The sequence below is a fragment of the Anomaloglossus baeobatrachus genome, chromosome 9, assembly GCF_048569485.1.
Source record: "Anomaloglossus baeobatrachus isolate aAnoBae1 chromosome 9, aAnoBae1.hap1, whole genome shotgun sequence".
Taxonomy (NCBI): Eukaryota; Metazoa; Chordata; class Amphibia; order Anura; family Aromobatidae; genus Anomaloglossus; species Anomaloglossus baeobatrachus.
Window position 1 is genome coordinate 212950177 of NC_134361.1, and position 18844 is coordinate 212969020.

At 52.3% G+C, this 18844-nt stretch overlaps 1 protein-coding gene across 1 annotated transcript in view; it reads right to left on the minus strand.

Annotated features, from left to right (window-relative positions):
• The window catches only part of TSC1 (TSC complex subunit 1), a 40384-nt gene extending 25820 nt beyond the window's left edge, over positions 1-14564 (minus strand). Inside the window, 14 exon segments of the mRNA XM_075324396.1 lie at positions 1386-1478; positions 1613-1673; positions 1751-1854; positions 2538-2661; positions 2849-2955; positions 4820-4986; positions 5072-5145; positions 5227-5259; positions 5261-5382; positions 6040-6184; positions 8304-8456; positions 9343-9446; positions 9532-9721; positions 14512-14564. Of these exon segments, the coding sequence (XP_075180511.1) occupies positions 1386-1478; positions 1613-1673; positions 1751-1854; positions 2538-2661; positions 2849-2955; positions 4820-4986; positions 5072-5145; positions 5227-5259; positions 5261-5382; positions 6040-6184; positions 8304-8456; positions 9343-9446; positions 9532-9637 (1393 nt within the window). The 5' untranslated portion in view covers positions 9638-9721; positions 14512-14564.
• Between the last annotated feature and the right edge of the window lie 4280 nt (positions 14565-18844).

Below are 18844 nucleotides of genomic sequence, written 5' to 3' on the forward strand. Positions count from 1 at the left end.
TGTGACAGCCCGTCTCCGTGCTCGCGGTGAGAGGTTACCTGATATAAACACAACCTACCCGGCTTCTTCGGTCCTGAGAGATGAAATATTTATATAGACAAAGTATTAATGTGTGAGGAGGCAACATGGAGCCCACAAAAAAAAAAAAAAAAAAATATATATTATATATAAAACACATACATACACAAAATATAATATAAATATATATATATAATATATAATATAAATATATATATATATATATATATATATATATATATATATATATATATATTATATATATATATATAACCCCCCACAACAGCATATTCCAGTCAAAAATAGATTTTCATAAAAAGACATCACGGACCCTTGAGGAAGATACCGAAACATGTGCGTCGGGGTACGTTCTTCTAAGGCTTATTAAAGCATTATGGGTGAGTGATCAATGACTTCTCTTGAATCATGGCTTTCTGAATATCTGGAGCATTATGTCAATATGGGTATGTTTCATTTGAAACCCTGCTCCGGTTTTTGACTATATTTTAAAATGGAAGAAATTCCTAAAGAGGATTTTTTAATATATCGGATCAAATACATGATCTATATATAGAACTGTTGTGATATTTACTACTCATATCCTATATGTGTTAGTTATTGCCTTAGATAATGGTATATGTTACATATAAGGCAATAACTAACATATAGGATATGAGTAGTAAAAATCACAACAGAAATTATATATATATATATATATATATATATATATATATATATATATATATATATATATATATATATATATATATATATATATATATATATATATATATATATATATATATATATATATCATGGTGCAGAATCGCTGGGAGACGTGTGTATATCTATATTACAGCTCACAATGAAGGTTTCCGTTGGAGGGGGGGATATACACACCACCGGGGATGCAGGGGGATATACACCGCCTTGAGAAGCAGTGTGAACAGAGCCTGAAGGGGAGGGCGATCTTCTTACTACCTGACCTGTGTGGGGTGTCATATTGCTGCAGCTCTCCTCATTGACAAAAATGGAGTGGTTTTGTGTTGTGAGACCTCCCCTCTTTCTGGAGGAGGAGAACCTCAAGTATTACAGTTATCACCTATCCTATAGACAAGTGGGTAACTTCCCAATTACTGGGACCCCCGCCAACCCTGCTGAATGGAGGAGACTGAGCTTCATCTCCAGTGGTTCCAGTGACAATGAATGGAGGTGCAGATGGTCGCCTCCGGTCCATGCAGATGGAGCTCTTATGAACAGGAGGCGATACCGGAGATTGCTCCCTCTGTCCAGAGGATAACGTCCAAGCTTGGCACAACCCCTATAATCTCTGTGATCCCAGCATGGGGCACAGATCGAGCACTCACCTTCCTCTGCGTTACTCTGGTCTGCTGTAAACTCCTCTATCACCTCAGGCAGGTCGCTCAGCGACACCAACTTCTGGACTTTGGGAGTTTTATCTGGAAAGAATGAAAAAAAAAAAAACCAAAACACTGAAAATATAACCTGTCGCCTGGGCAGAGACCCCACGACCAGAGGACCCCCAATGCACAATGTCCGTGTAAACCACCCCCCCCCCCCCCCCGCGCCGTACCTGAGCCCTTTTCTCCCATGCCGAGCGGCTGCTTGCGTTTCTCCTGATTGGGGGATTCATTCTGTAACAGGCAGAAGGATCATTAGCAGTGAAAAGAGGGGGCAACAAAACACCAAGGTCTGGGTCTACATAACTTGCCTTTCTAGGGGTCGATATGGTGGACGAAACATTCGTGGGGTCTGCAGAGCTGAGAACGGGGGGAGGAGAGGTTGCTGGTGTACCCAAAGGGGTTCCTTTACCACCTACAAAAACAAAACCACAAAAGTATATATGAAATAAGCATGTCACATCTGAGATACCGGGAGAATAAAACAAAGAAATAAGTCTGGGAGAGGGACAGCTACAAATTTTGCACAGACGCTCAATGTGACTCAGGGAACGTCACACTGTTTTGACAGGAAACTTTAACCCTGTGCTTTACAGTTACACTCCAAAAAAACATGTCTCCATTTAACTGAATGGAGGTGGGAGCTAAAGGTCATTAATAGCAACTGTCAGTGGTTGCTATAGGAACAAAATAAACTGTTAGTATAAGAAGCTTATGTGTGAGATAATATGATGTCGGTGGGGAGACAGAGACAGACAGACCGGGCAGACAGACAGATACTATCCCGGGCAATGCCCGGGTACTACAGCTAGTTATATTATATTATTATATGTCCCAGGGGCCGGACCCCTAATCTGTGGTAGTTTCAGACTGGTGAGAGTCGGACCAAGACTTCGCTATCCATAGTTAGCCTTACTTGCAGGGTCGGAGGTCCAGCTTGATGTGGTTGGAGCACCACCATTTATATATACACACACACAATAGGTGAATGAATTTAGGAGCCTGTGACCCTAAACAAGTGGATACTAACAGGGTAAATATGTCTCCCTCCTGACAACCACCAGATACCACAGCGCGCGGGAGGCGTCCATCACTTACTCGGTGTGCTCACGGCTCTGCCAGGAGGACGGGACGTGAACAGGGAGACGTCTGGCTGCGCAGCGACCGGTGAGCTGGGGGGAGTAGTCATCCCGCACACGGTGGAGGGGCTCCATAACGTGTCCTAGGAGAAAGAAACAATAAGCAGAAGAGCGGACAAAGCAGAGAACAGCGACCGATAAGGGTCAGTGACATGAAGATTATTGATTATGTGGACACCAGAGGAAAAAGAACAGACCATGAACCCTAGAGGAGAGATCAACGGAATATCTGCAGTAAGTCGAGATCACCGTTTGCCTGGCACAACGTACCGGGGCCATCTCTGCCGGGAGGCGGAAAGCCGAGGCTCCGATAAGCTGCAGCGAGGGCTCCTGAGTGCAAAGCTGAGGAGTGGAGAAGGGCGTGGAGGCGTTGCTTCCTAGACGGGAGGAGATTTAGGATAAGTCAGAACACGGTGATTATGCTGCCACCTCTCAAGAGACCCCAGAGGGGCAGCCGGCCCGAGACCCCAGAGGGGCAGCCGGCCCGAGACCCCAGAGGGGCAGCCGGCCCGAGACCCCAGAGGGGCAGCCGGCCCGGGACCCCAGAGGGGCAGCCGGCCCGGGACCCCAGAGGGGCAGCCGGCCCGGGACCCCAGAGGGGCAGCCGGCCCGGGACCCCAGAGGGGCAGCCGGCCCGGGACCCCAGAGGGGCAGCCGGCCCGGGACCCCAGAGGGGCAGCCGGCCCGGGACCCCAGAGGGGCAGCCGGCCCGGGACCCCAGAGGGGCAGCCGGCCCGGGACCCCAGAGGGGCAGCCGGCCCGGGACCCCAGAGGGGCAGCCGGCCCGGGACCCCAGAGGGGCAGCCGGCCCGGGACCCCAGAGGGGCAGCCGGCCCGGGACCCCAGAGGGGCAGCCGGCCCGGGACCCCAGAGGGGCAGCCGGCCCGGGACCCCAGAGGGGCAGCCGGCCCGGGACCCCAGAGGGGCAGCCGGCCCGGGACCCCAGAGGGGCAGCCGGCCCGGGACCCCAGAGGGGCAGCCGGCCCGGGACCCCAGAGGGGCAGCCGGCCCGGGACCCCAGAGGGGCAGCCGGCCCGGGACCCCAGAGGGGCAGCCGGCCCGGGACCCCAGAGGGGCAGCCGGCCCGGGACCCCAGAGGGGCAGCCGGCCCGGGACCCCAGAGGGGCAGCCGGCCCGGGACCCCAGAGGGGCAGCCGGCCCGGGACCCCAGAGGGGCAGCCGGCCCGGGACCCCAGAGGGGCAGCCGGCCCGGGACCCCAGAGGGGCAGCCGGCCCGGGACCCCAGAGGGGCAGCCGGCCCGGGACCCCAGAGGGGCAGCCGGCCCGGGACCCCAGAGGGGCAGCCGGCCCGGGACCCCAGAGGGGCAGCCGGCCCGGGACCCCAGAGGGGCAGCCGGCCCGGGACCCCAGAGGGGCAGCCGGCCCGGGACCCCAGAGGGGCAGCCGGCCCGGGACCCCAGAGGGGCAGCCGGCCCGGGACCCCAGAGGGGCAGCCGGCCCGGGACCCCAGAGGGGCAGCCGGCCCGGGACCCCAGAGGGGCAGCCGGCCCGGGACCCCAGAGGGGCAGCCGGCCCGGGACCCCAGAGGGGCAGCCGGCCCGGGACCCCAGAGGGGCAGCCGGCCCGGGACCCCAGAGGGGCAGCCGGCCCGGGACCCCAGAGGGGCAGCCGGCCCGGGACCCCAGAGGGGCAGCCGGCCCGGGACCCCAGAGGGGCAGCCGGCCCGGGACCCCAGAGGGGCAGCCGGCCCGGGACCCCAGAGGGGCAGCCGGCCCGGGACCCCAGAGGGGCAGCCGGCCCGGGACCCCAGAGGGGCAGCCGGCCCGGGACCCCAGAGGGGCAGCCGGCCCGGGACCCCAGAGGGGCAGCCGGCCCGGGACCCCAGAGGGGCAGCCGGCCCGGGACCCCAGAGGGGCAGCCGGCAGCCGCCCGGGACCCCAGAGGGGCAGCCGGCCCGGGACCCCAGAGGGGCAGCCGGCCCGGGACCCCAGAGGGGCAGCCGGCCCGGGACCCCAGAGGGGCAGCCGGCCCGGGACCCCAGAGGGGCAGCCGGCCCGGGACCCCAGAGGGGCAGCCGGCCCGGGACCCCAGAGGGGCAGCCGGCCCGGGACCCCAGAGGGGCAGCCGGCCCGGGACCCCAGAGGGGCAGCCGGCCCGGGACCCCAGAGGGGCAGCCGGCCCGGGACCCCAGAGGGGCAGCCGGCCCGGGACCCCAGAGGGGCAGCCGGCCCCGGGACCCCAGAGGCAACCGCTATTACTGGAGTAATGCCAGTTACCTACCGTGGCTGCTGCACGTCTCTGGGTGGGGGCTGGAGGCTGCGTCCTGTTGCCTATATCGAAGCCGGGCGGAAAGGGGAGAGTATCCTTCTTCATAGGAAGCTTCGTTGGGGTCCAGGGAAATTTTGGCACATTCAACAACTATGTCATGAGTTTCCAATCTTTTCCACCTGCAAAACAAAAAAAGGCAGCGACATGGAAGTCAAAGGCTCAGGTGACAAAGGCAATGGCGGTGCCGATGACAGTATCAGGTACCTGCCCGGGTCCAGTTCATGGTCTTTGGAGCCGGTGACCAGCTCTGGATGAATCCGCACATGTTCCATCATCGGCTGCGGAGAAATAGGCACAGACTAAACATGACGGCACGGGGAGAAGACAGGAGAGTCCTGCGGGAAGGTGGCAGCTTTTACCTTTACTATCTCTTCGAATGTCTCGAGGTTTTCCCTTCATACTGTAATGTGAGCGGAGGAAGGACACGAAGTTGCACGGATACATCCCGTAGAGGCGGTGGAAGAGGGCGTACACGCTGGCATGTAGGTGGACGAGGCACGTCTCCGCTACACGACCTGGGGAGCAGAAACATGATATTAAATAGACAAACGTGTCCCCGAAATACCACGTACCGGACTGTCACGTGGTAACGGACTCGTCATCAAGAATATGGCTCCGCTGCAGCGGTATGTCTGGTGTGAGCCCGGCTATTTTCAAAGTTGCATTTTTATTTTATTAATGAAAAGGAAGTGATTGCAAAAGTTTACACACCCTTCCTGCACGGTTCGGCGCACGACAGACCGGCTCTGCTTCCATATTCAGACTCCTTTCCAGCAGGTACGATAAATAGTGGGGCCAGTAGCAGTTTTGGCCGAGAGGTGTCAGACGCTGAAGTCTTCATTCACAAGGGGGCCTGATTGTCCCCTCTAATTGGGCACAGGCCATTTGCCTATACTATATATCAGCTTTATAACAGAAGTGTCTGCACCCAGGAAAGTCACCCATAGGACACTGATCCTGTGGATCTGCCGGGACCCCCTACACCTCTCCTAAAGGGGCCAAAGCTGCTATTATGTCCCCTGTGTCACAGCCATAGCCAGTTGCACCGTTATATACAGCCGGTCCAGGACGCGGGCACACGAGGCTGGTACTGCTCACTAGGAGACCTTTGGTGTTAGTGTCAGGTTGATGCCCCCAAACCTGGAGAAAGGACAGGGCTTTACACTCCTCACCTGGGTTCTTCAAGCACCAGGCGGACAGCCGGCCAAAAATGTCAAAGAACTCGTGCAGATACTGTTTCCCGGACTGCGGGATCATTGGCAGCACGGTGATCAACACTAGGACCGCGGTGGTGAGAATGACGACATCCGTGTCCGTCTGTGAAGCAAAAGGAGAGAGATTACAGTACTATAATACTGCCCCTATGTACAAGAGTATAACTACTATAATACTGCCCCCTATGTACAAGAATATAACTACTATAATACTGCCCCTATGTACAAGAGTATAACTACTATAATACTGCCCCTATGTACAAGAGTATAACTACTATAATACTGCCCCTATATACAAGAGTATAACTACTATAATACTGCTCCCTATGTACAAGAATATAACTACTATAATACTGCTCCCTATGTACAAGAGTATAACTACTATAATACTGCCCCTATGTACAAGAATATAACTACTATACTACTGCCCCCTATGTACAAGAATATAACTGCTATAATACTGCCCCTATATACAAGAATATAACTACTATAATACTGCCCCTATATACAAGAGTATAACTACTATAATACTGCCCCTATGTACAAGAGTATAACTACTATAATAATGCCCCTATATACAAGAGTATAACTACTATACTACTGCCCCCTATGTACAAGAATATAACTGCTATAATACTGCCCCTATATACAAGAATATAGCTACTATAATACTGCCCCTATATACAAGAGTATAACTACTATAATACTGCCCCTATGTACAAGAGTATAACTACTATAATAATGCCCTATATACAAGAGTATAACTACTATAATACTTGCCCCTATGTACAAGAGTATAACTACTATAATAATGCCTCCTATGTACAAGAGTATAACTACTATAATACTGCCCCTATGTACAAGAGTATAACTACTATACTACTGCCCCCTATGTACAAGAATATAACTGCTATAATACTGCCCCTATATACAAGAATATAGCTACTATAATACTGCCCCTATTTACAGGAATATAACTGCTATAATACTGCCCCCTATGTACAAGAATATAACTGCTATAATACTGCCCCTATTTACAGGAATATAACTGCTATAATACTGCCCCCTATGTACAAGAATATAACTGCTATAATACTGCCCCTATTTACAGGAATATAACTGCTATAATACTGCCCCCTATGTACAAGAATATAACTACTATAATAGTGCCCCTATATACAAGAATATAACTACTATAATACTGCCCCTATATACAAGAATATAGCTACTATAATACTGCCCTCTATGTACAAGAATATAACTACTATAATACTGCCCCTATTTACAGGAATATAACTGCTATAATACTGCCCCCTATGTACAAGAATATAACTGCTATAATACTGTCCCTATTTACAGGAATATAACTGCTATAATACTGCCCCCTATGTACAAGAATATAACTGCTATAATACTGTCCCTATTTACAGGAATATAACTGCTATAATACTGCCCCCTATGTACAAGAATATAACTGCTATAATACTGTCCCTATATACAAGAATATAACTGCTATAATACTGCCCCCTATGTACAAGAATATAACTACTATAATACTGCCCCCTATGTACAAGAATATAACTACTATAATAGTGCCCCTATATACAAGAATATAACTACTATAATACTGCCCCTATATACAAGAATATAACTACTATAATACTGCTCATATGTACAAGAATATAACTACTATAATACTGCCCCCTATATACAAGACTATAACTACTATAATACTGCCCCCTATGTACAGGGTGTAGTGCAGGACTCACCACAACTCCCAGCAGAGCGCTCCTCTCCAGAATTTACCAGCTCAGGGTCGGGGTGGCCATATTAGCTGTAGTTACAGAGTTATTCAGCCTCCTGAGTCCACATGCGAGCTAATCTGGGACGGGAGGGGAACACTGCGGTGTGCACAGCGATCAGGAAGGCAGAGAGGGTAATATACCAACTCTGCCTTCTCTATGGAGAAAGTCCCTGCCTTCCAACTCCTGCACGACCTTCACCATTAATACTCGGCTGATGTCTGTATCCAGGAAGGTTGTGTGAGGACCCTCAGTGATGGAGAAGGTCATCCCCCACCATTGCTGGACATGGAGACCCCATATCTGTCCACACAGGCACCGGCACATCCATACTGGTGGGCGCTGAGCGTTTCCCAATGCAAATACTATTAACCAGTGGTTACCCGGTGACTGTCATCCCATCACTAAATATCCCTTTACCTTAAGACACTTCAGTAAGGACTGCAGGACGGCGGCTTGTGACAACTTGTGCTTCCAAGATGGCTGACGGCGGATCACATGGCCCAGTAGTGTCAGGGTCGGTAGTCGGGTGGCGGCTTTACCTAAATATTCATTTATCTTATCCAATAAGTGCTGAAAAAAAAAAAAAAAAAAAAAAAAAAAGAGGAGACAATCATAAGGCCCATTTGGATTGTAAAGTGCTGCGGAATATGTTGGCGCTATATAAACATAAATAAAACATAACATAATATAATATTATTATTATAAATAATAAACATTATAAATAATAATAAACATAACAATATAATAAAAAATAATAAAACATAACATAATAATAATAAAATATAATAAACATAAAACAAACAAACATAATAATAAACATAATTATTATTATAATTATGGCCCTAAATCTGTAATGCCAGCGCCTCCTCTGACCCCTGGGACCCCCACCAATTCCGAAAACTGAGCGGCCCGCAGCCCTGATATAGCGCTCAGTCCCTGTAGTCCCAGCTGCGGTCCCGGCCACCCCTCCATGTAACACTCGGGATCGTTGGGGGTCCCAATATTACTCACTGCAATGGGAATACCCCTTGAAGGAGGATATCTGCCCCCTTTAAACAAGACGGAAACCATCTTTCCAAAAAAGCTATACTGGTCACTAGAAAACCCGGACGAACGGACCGGCCCTTTAATTGCCTTCTTAAAAAGGGGTTATCAGATTTTCCAAAAGTCGGGCCTCCTGAATGCCCCTCGGCTCCCAAGCTCTTCAAGAGCTTCAGAGCCGAGGGGCATTCAGGTTGGCCAGACTGTCAGAAAATCAGACAACCCCTTTAAGAAGGCAATTAAAGGGGCGGTGTGGGATTGGTAAACATTGTGATTTCCTCTGCGGCGCCGCTCCTGTCCGCAGGTCGTGACTGTAGTGAATGCTGCAGTACCATATGGCACCTGAGGACAGTGGGGGGCGCTGCAGGAGAAGGCCCAGTGTGACTTCACCACCCCGGAAGGGTCCATCCCTCACCTTGTCGTGAGGCTCTTGTACCATGGAGAGGATCAGCATCGCTTGCTCAGAATGATTTTCCAGGTAGTGATCCACCAGATTGTTCACAAGGACCGGAGAGCGATCTGCAGGACAGGAGAAAGCGGTGAGCTGGGCACCGTATGGCGGCACGGAGCGCGCAGTATCCGGGGACCCCACATCCTCCGATACCTGAGCCGAGCTGCTCCCGGATCTGCTTGTGGATGTCGTCCAGTTGCTGCAGGTCGCTGGACTCCAGCAGGCCGAGGTTCTCCCACACGGTCATTGGGTGGGCCATGCTGCCGTCCGGGGTGGGCGTGCTGGTGACGGGACACGGGAGGTTGTAGGTCACAGCAGGGTCCTCATCTGTGCCCCCTCCGAACTGCAGAGACATTACAGGATGACTGCCCCTTCCTCTGGTGCCCCCCCGATTACACTGACTGCCCAATGTGAGGGCATTTCCGGGGGGCCGGGCAACCACCTCCATAACAGCAGCCGCCTGGAGTGACCCCCTAACATGGTGGGACTCCCCTACCTTGGAGACCCCCATGACAACACTGCCTGTCTGTGCTTCAACATTCTACTTAATTTCCTAAATGTGCACACACGTCCCTATGACAACACTACCTGGCTTCACCTTATCTTTGTCTGCAGCTTAGCTCAGAAATTAGTCCAAAAATCAGCATCCCTTTAAATTTAAAGGGGTCCTCTTATGTCTTTAGTGATAAGGTATGGGTAGAATATGCAGTCACTATGGTCTGTGGAGGTCCGACCAAAGGGGCTTCAACTTCACCGGCGTCCAATCACATGTAAATATGGCTGCCCGTAGTTCCCTGCACAGCCAGGTGGTTGAGGGGGGCGCCGCTGTGCAGGAGACGATGGGCAACACACAACAAAATGAGCCCTGGCTTCCTTACACTATCAAGGGCGATGCAGACAGGTAGTGTTGTCATAGGGAATTACTGTATGGCTGAATTTTGGCTAAGTGCCTGGCAGTGACAGGAGTAGAGGGGGTCCTCCAGCTCACAGCCCCCCGGCCGGGCTCCGCGTGGTCAGTAATTCCAGGAGCAGATCAGCTCCACTATCTATAGGTTTCCTGGAATCAGGCTGCTAAAATAGAGCGAGAGCCAAGACCCCCGGGCCGGAGCACATACTGTAGACCCCCGCAGGCACGGAGGGACGGCACTGCAGCCGAGGCCTGCAGACCACCACAGCCACGGAGAGACAAAGCCACAGCAGAGGCCAGCAGACCACCACAGCCACGGAGGGACGAAGCCACAGCAGAGGCCTATAAAACCATCACAGCCACGGAGGAACAGCGCTGAAGCAGAGGCCTGCAGACCACCACAGCCACGGAGGGACATCGCTGCAGCAGAGGCCTGAAGACCACCACAGCCACGGAGGGACGAAGCCACAGCAGAGGCCTGCAGACCACCACAGCCACAAAGGAACGGCTCCGCAGCAGAGGTCTGCAGACCACCACACCCACGAAGAGACAAAGCCACAGCAGAGGCCTGCAGACCACCACAGCCACGGAGGGACGAAGCCACAGCAGAGGCCTGCAAACCACCACAGCCACGGAGGGACGAAGCCACAGCAGAGGCCTGCAAACCACCACAGCCACAGAGAGACGAAGCCACAGCAGAGGCCTGCAGACCACCACAGCCACGGAGGGATGAAGCCACAGCAGAGGCCTGCAGACCACCACAGCCACGGAGGGACGAAGCCACAGCAGAGGCATGCAGACCACCACAGCCACAGAGGAACGGCTCCGCAGCAGAGGCCTGCAGACCCCCACAGCCACGAAGAGACAAAGCCACAGCAGAGGCCTGCAGACCACCACAGCCACGGAGGGACATCGCTGCAGCAGAGGCCTGCAACCCACCACAGCCACGGAGGGACGAAGCCACAGCAGAGGCATGCAGACCACCACAGCCACAGAGGAACGGCTCCGCAGCAGAGGCCTGCAGACCACCACAGCCACAGAGAGAGTGCCGCAGCCGAGGCCTGCAGACCCCCACAGCCACGAAGAGACAAAGCCACAGCAGAGGCCAGCAGACCACCACAGCCACGGAGGGACGAAGCCACAGCAGAGGCCTGCAACCCACCACAGCCACGAAGAGACAAAGCCACAGCAGAGGCCTGCAGACCACCACAGCCACAGAGGAACAGCTCCGCAGCAGAGGCCTGCAGACCACCACAGCCACGGAGGGACAGCACCACAGCAGAGGCCTGCAAACCACCACAGCCACAGAGGAACGGCTCCGCAGCAGAGGCCTGCAGACCACCACAGCCACGGAGGAACAGCGCTGCAGCAGAGGGCTACAGACTACCACAGCCACGGAGGAACAGCGCTGCAGCAGAGGGCTACAGACTACCACAGCCCACCACCCACAACACAATGCAAGGCCCTGGTGCACAAAAACGAGGATCTCCGACCTCACTGAGACCTCAGCAAGTGGGCAGTGAATGGAAGCAGCCGCCCGACACCTCACACCAAGGGTTAATAAAAAGAAGTCCAGCTCCTAACAATGGGTCAGTGGAGACACTGCAGGCTCAGCCATGTACCTAACCCCGTGTGATACCGTCTGCTGAGCTGTGTATCTAATCCTATGTGATACTGTCTGTTGAGCCGTGTACCTAACCCCGTGTGATACTGTCTGCCGAGCCATATACCTAAAGGTACCGTCACACTAAGCAACGCTCCAGCGATCCCACCAGCGGTCTGACCTGGCAGGGATCGCTGGAGCGCTGTCAGGCAGATCTCCACAGCGATCAGAGATCAGCCACCAGCGACCCGTGTAACGACAGTGTGCTTTGTAACCATGGTACACATCGGATTACTAAGCAAAGCTCTTTGCTTAGTTACCCGATGTGTACATTGGCTACGTGTGCAGAGAGCCGGCTACTAGAAGCTGCGGACGCTGGTAAGCAAGGTAAATATCGGGTAACCAAGCAGAGCGCTTTGCTTGGTTACCCGATATTTACCTTTGCTACCAGCATCCGCAGAAGCCGGCTCCCTGCACATTCAGATCGTTGCTCTCTCGCTGTCACACACAGCGATGTGCGCTTCACAGCGGGAGAGCAACGACCAAAAAATGGTCCAGGACATTCAGCAACGACCGGCGACCTCACAGCAGGGGCCAGGTTGTTGCTCGATGTCACACACAGCGACATCACTAGCAACATCGCTGCTACGTCACACACCGTAACTCAGCAGCGATGTCGCTTAGTGAGATGTGGCCTTTACCCCATGATACCGTCTGCCAGGCCGTATACCTAACCCCGTGAGATACTGTCTGCTGAGCCGTGCATCTAATCCTATCCTGTGTGATACTGTCTGCTGAGCCGTGTATCTAATCCTCTCCCGTGAGATACTGTCTGCTGAGCCGTGTATCTAATCCTCTCCCGTGAGATACTGTCTGCTGAGCCGTGCATCTAATCCTCTCCTGTGTGATACTGTCTGCTGAGCTGTGTATCTAATCCTCTCCTGTGTGATACTGTCTGATGACCCGTGTATCTAATCCTCTATTGTTAGATACTGTCTGCTGACCCGTGTATCTAATCCTATCCCGTGTGATACTGTCTGCTGAGCCGTGCATCTAATCCTCTCCTGTGTGATACTGTCTGCTGAGCCGTGTATCTAATCCTCTCCTGTGTGATACTGTCTGCTGAGCCGTGTATCTAATCCTATCCTGTGTGATACTGTCTGATGAGCCGTGTATCTAATCCTCTCCTGTGTGATACTGTCTGCTGAGCCGTGTATCTAATCCTATCCTGTGTGATACTGTCTGCTGAGCCGTGTATCTAATCCTATCCTGTGTGATACTGTCTGCTGAGCCGTGTATCTAATCCTATCCTGTGTGATACTGTCTGCTGAGCCGTGTATCTAATCCTATCCTGTGTGATACTGTCTGCTGAGCTGTGTATCTAATCCTATCCCGTGTGATACTGTCTGCTGAGCTGTGTATCTAATCCTATCCCGTGTGATACTGTCTGCTGAGCTGTGTATCTAATCCTATCCCGTGTGATACTGTCTGCTGAGCTGTGTATCTAATCCTATCCCGTGTGATACTGTCTGCTGAGCTGTGTATCTAATCCTATCCCGTGTGATACTGTCTGCTGAGCTGTGTATCTAATCCTATCCCGTGTGATACTGTCTGCTGAGCTGTATCTAATCCTATCCCGTGTGATACTGTCTGCTGAGCTGTATCTAATCCTATCCCGTGTGATACTGTCTGCTGAGCTGTATCTAATCCTATCCCGTGTGGATACTGTCTGCTGAGTCATGTATCTAGTCCTATCCCGTGTGATACGGTCTGCTGAGCTGTGTATCTAATCCTATCCCGTGTGATACTGTCTGCTGAGCTGTGTATCTAATCCTCTCCTGTGTGATACTGTCTGCTGAGCTGTGTATCTAATCCTCTCCTGTGTGATACTGTCTGCTGAGCTGTGTATCTAATCCTCTCCTGTGTGATACTGTCTGCTGACCCGTGTATCTAGTCCTATCCTGTGTGATACTGTCTGCTGAGCTGTGTATCTAATCCTATCCCGTGTGATACTGTCTGCTGAGCTGTATCTAATCCTATCCCGTGTGATATTGTACATCTAATCCTATATCCCCACTATCCTCACTTATCAGCGGTGTACCTAATCCAGTGATACCCCAGCTGAGGTACACACCGGTATCGCACACCCCTTACCCCGGGGTCGGTGTCTCAGTCTTGCGGCCGCTGCCCCGTCTCCACCTCCGCTTGCTGTCAGTGAGCTCTTGGCTGCTGACACTTCACAGCTGAGGGTTTGTCACACTTGCAGCCTGCAGAGCCGCACGTCCCCGTCAGTGCAGGTAACACTGTGCAGACCAGATGCAGCTGCACCGACACCTCAGCTCTGAAAGGCACCAGGTTTCCATTCACTGACAGCAATAATCCAGGACCGTACCATGTGAGGGGCGGGGGGGACTGACCGTGCACGGGACTAATAAACAACACAACAGAGCCGCAGCAGCCCCAGCTGAGGAGCAGGATGAGGGCGCCCCGTGGACGCCTCCCGCCGCCTCCATCCCCGCGGACACCGCTGCCGCCGCCGCCACCTCCGGCCGGGGCCTCACCGCAGATCTCCGGCCACAACTCCTCCGAGGTCCGTCCCCCCGCACACAGCGAGCCTGTTTACCTCACAGCTCCTCAGGGCGCCGCCATCTTGTGTCGCAGTGCCGCCCCCTTCCGTCTGTTTCCATCCGCCAATGAGAACAAAAAAATAGTCCAGTCTCTCCTGCCGCTCTTCGTTTTCGGCCTCGTCTCACAGAAAACCTTCATCACAGCCACAATATCCGGCAGAAGGGGACTTCTTTTGCAGTTATTGAAAAAAAAAAAAAAAGTACATAAAAATAAACCAAAATAGCAGGTGCGGATGGATATAATGGAGGACGGAGCATAACTCGTGATTTACAGCGCCGGGACTACATGGCTGCGGTGACGTCATAGGAAGGCTATTAAAGGATGATGAGGGGGCGGGGCCACGGCGAGCACGTGACCTGCAGAGTGTCTGGTGACTGAGAGACCTCAGAGGAGAGAGACTTAGAGGGGAACTCCACCCGGACCGGAAGTGCTCAGCGAGGGATAGGGCGGACGGGGGACACAGTATGGAGTGCACAGTGTAGGGAGGAAAGGAGTCAAGGACCTGCAGAGCATCACAGCTATGATAGAAAGGAGTCAGGACCTGCAGAGCATCGCAGCTATGATAGAAAGGAGTCAGGAGACGCAGAGCATCGCAGCTATGATAGAAAGGAGTCAGGACCCGCAGAGCATCGCAGCTATGATAGAAAGGAGTCAGGAGACGCAGAGCATCACAGCTATGATAGAAAGGAGTCAGGACACGCAGAGCATCGCAGCTATGATAGAAAGGAGTCAGGACCCGCAGAGCATCGCAGCTATGATAGAAAGGAGTCAGGACACGCAGAGCATCACAGCTATGATAGAAAGGAGTCAGGACATGCAGAGCATCGCAGCTATGATAGAAAGGAGTCAGGACACGCAGAGCATCACAGCTATGATAGAAAGGAGTCAGGACCCGCAGAGCATCACAGCTATGATAGAAAGGAGTCAGGACACGCAGAGCATCGCAGCTATGATAGAAAGGAGTCAGGACCTGCAGAGCATCGCAGCTATGATAGAAAGGAGTCAGGACCTGCAGAGCATCGCAGCTATGATAGAAAGGAGTCAGGACACGCAGAGCATCACAGCTATGATAGAAAGGAGTCAGGACACGCAGAGCATCGCAGCTATGATAGAAAGGAGTCAGGACACGCGGAGCATCGCAGCTATGATAGAAAAGAGTCAGGACACGCAGAGCATCGCAGCTATGATAGAAAGGAGTCAGGACATGCAGAGCATCGCAGCTATGATAGAAAGGAGTCAGGACACGCGGAGCATCGCAGCTATGATAGAAAGGAGTCAGGACACGCAGAGCATCGCAGCTATGATAGAAAGGAGTCAGGACATGCAGAGCATCGCAGCTATGATAGAAAGGAGTCAGGACATGCAGAGCATCACAGCTATGATAGAAAGGAGTCAGGACATGCAGAGCATCGCAGCTATGATAGAAAGGAGTCAGGACACGCAGAGCATCGCAGCTATGATAGAAAGGAGTCAGGACACGCAGAGCATCACAGCTATGATAGAAAGGAGTCAGGACACGCGGAGCATCGCAGCTATGATAGAAAAGAGTCAGGACACGCAGAGCATCGCAGCTATGATAGAAAGGAGTCAGGACACGCAGAGCATCGCAGCTATGATAGAAAGGAGTCAGGACACGCAGAGCATCACAGCTATGATAGAAAGGAGTCAGGACACGCAGAGCATCGCAGCTATGATAGAAAGGAGTCAGGACATGCAGAGCATCGCAGCTATGATAGAAAGGAGTCAGGACATGCAGAGCATCGCAGCTATGATAGAAAGGAGTCAGGACACGCAGAGCATCACAGCTATGATAGAAAGGAGTCAGGACACGCAGAGCATCGCAGCTATGATAGAAAGGAGTCAGGACATGCAGAGCATCGCAGCTATGATAGAAAGGAGTCAGGACACGCGGAGCATCGCAGCTATGATAGAAAGGAGTCAGGACACGCAGAGCATAGCAGCTATGATAGAATGGAGTCAGGACCCGCAGAGCATCGCAGCTATGAAAGCAAGGAGTCAGGAGATGCAGAGCATCGCAGCTATGATACAAAGAGTCAGGACACGCAGAGCATCGCATCTATGATAGAAAGGAGTCAGGACACACAGAGCATCGTAGCTATGATAGAAAGGAGTCAGGACACGCAGAGCATCGCAGCTATGATAGAAAAGAGTCAGGAGATGCAGAGCATCGCAGTTATGATAGAAAGGAGTCAGGACCTGCAGAGCATCGCAGCTATGATAGAAAGGGGTCAGGACACGCAGAGCATCGCAGCTATGATAGAAAGGAGTCAGGAGACGCAGAGCATCGCATCTATGATAGGAGTCAGGACCTGCAGAGCATCGCAGCTATGACACAAAGGAGTCAGGAGACGCAGAGCATCGCAGCTATGATAGAAAGGAGTCAGGACACTGAGAGCATCGCAGCTATGATAGAAAGGAGTCAGGACCCGCAGAACATCGCAGCTATGATAGAAAGGAGTCAGGACACACAGAGCATCGCAGCTATGATAGAAAGGAGTCAGGACACGCAGAGCATCGCAGCAGTGGTGGCTGTATAAATCTGTATGCAGTTTGCTCCCTCTAGTGGTGACTGTATAAATCTGTATGTATTGAGCTCCCTCTAGTGGTGGCTGTATAAATCTATGTATTGAGCTCCCTCTAGTGGTGGCTGTATAAATCTGTATGTAGTGAGCTCCCTCTAGTGGTGGCTGTATAAATCTGTATGTAGTGAGCTCCCTCTAGTGGTGGCTGTATAAATCTGTATGTAGTGAGCTCCTCTAGTGGTGACTGTATAAATCTGTATGTAGTGAGCTCCCTCTAGTGGTGGCTGTATAAATCAGTATGTAGTGAGCTCCCTCTAGTGGTGGCTGTATAAATCTGTATGTAGTGAGCTCCCTCTAGTGGTGGCTGTAGTGAGTCAGGACACGCAGGGCATCGCAGCTACGATAGAAAGGAGTCAGGAGCTGCAGAGCATCGCAGCTATGATAGAAAGGAGTCAGGACACGCAGAGCATTGCAGCTATCATAGAAAGGAGTAAGGACCCGCAGAGCATCACAGCTATGATAGAAAGGGGTCAGGAACTGCAGAGCATCGCAGCTATGATAGAAAGGAGTCAGGACACGCAGAGCATCGCAGCTATAATAGAGAGGAGTCAGGACCCGCAGAGCATCACAGCTATGATAGAAAGGGGTCAGGACACGCAGAGCATTGCAGCTATGATAGAAAGGAGTCAGGACCTGCAGAGCATCACAGCTACGATAGAAAGGAGTCAGGACACGCAGAGCATCGCAGCTATGATAGAAAGGAGTCAGGACATGCAGAGCATCGCAGCTATGATAGAAAGGAGTGAGGACACGCAGAGCATCGCAGCTATGATAGAAAGGAGTCAGGACCCGCAGAGCATCACAGCTATGATAGAAAGGAGTCAGGACACGCAGAGCATCGCAGCTATGATAGAAAGGAGTCAGGACCTGCAGAGCATCGCAGCTATGATAGAAGGGAGTCAGGACACGCAGAGCATCGCAGCTATGATAGAAAGGAGTCAGGACACGCAGAGCATCGCAGCTATGATTGAAAGGCGTGAGGACACACAGAGCATCGCAGCTATGATAGAAAGGAGTCAGGACACGCAGAGCATCGCAGCTATGATAGAAAGGAGTCAGGACACGCAGAGCATCACAGCTATGATAGAAAGGAGTCAGGACACACAGAGCATCGCAGCTATGATAGAAAGGAGTCAGGACACGCAGAGCATCGCAGCTATAATAGAGAGGAGTCAGGACCCGCAGTGCATCACAGCTATGATACAAAGGAGTCAGGACACGCAGAGCATCGCAGCTATGATAGAAAGGAGTCAGGACACGCAGAGCATCGCAGCTATGATAGAAAGGAGTCAGGACACGCAGAGCATTGCAGCTATGATAGAAAGGAGTCAGGCCAAGCAGAGCATCGCAGCTATGATAGAAAGGAGTCAGCACCTGCAGAGCATTGCAGCTATGATATAGAGGAGTCAGGACCTGCAGAGCATCGCAGCTATGATAGAGAGGAGTCAGGACCCGCAGAGCATCACAGCTATGATACAAAGGAGTCAGGACACGCAGAGCATCGCAGCTATGATAGAAAGGAGTCGGGACATGCAGAGCATCGCAGCTAAGATAGAAAGGAGTCAGGACACGCAGAACATCGCAGCTATGATAGAAAGGAGTCAGGACACGCAGAGCATCTCAGCTATGATAGAAAGGAGTCAGGACACGCAGAGCATCGCAGCTATGATAGAAAGGAGTCAGGACACGCAGAGCATTGCAGCTATGATAGAAAGGAGTCAGGAC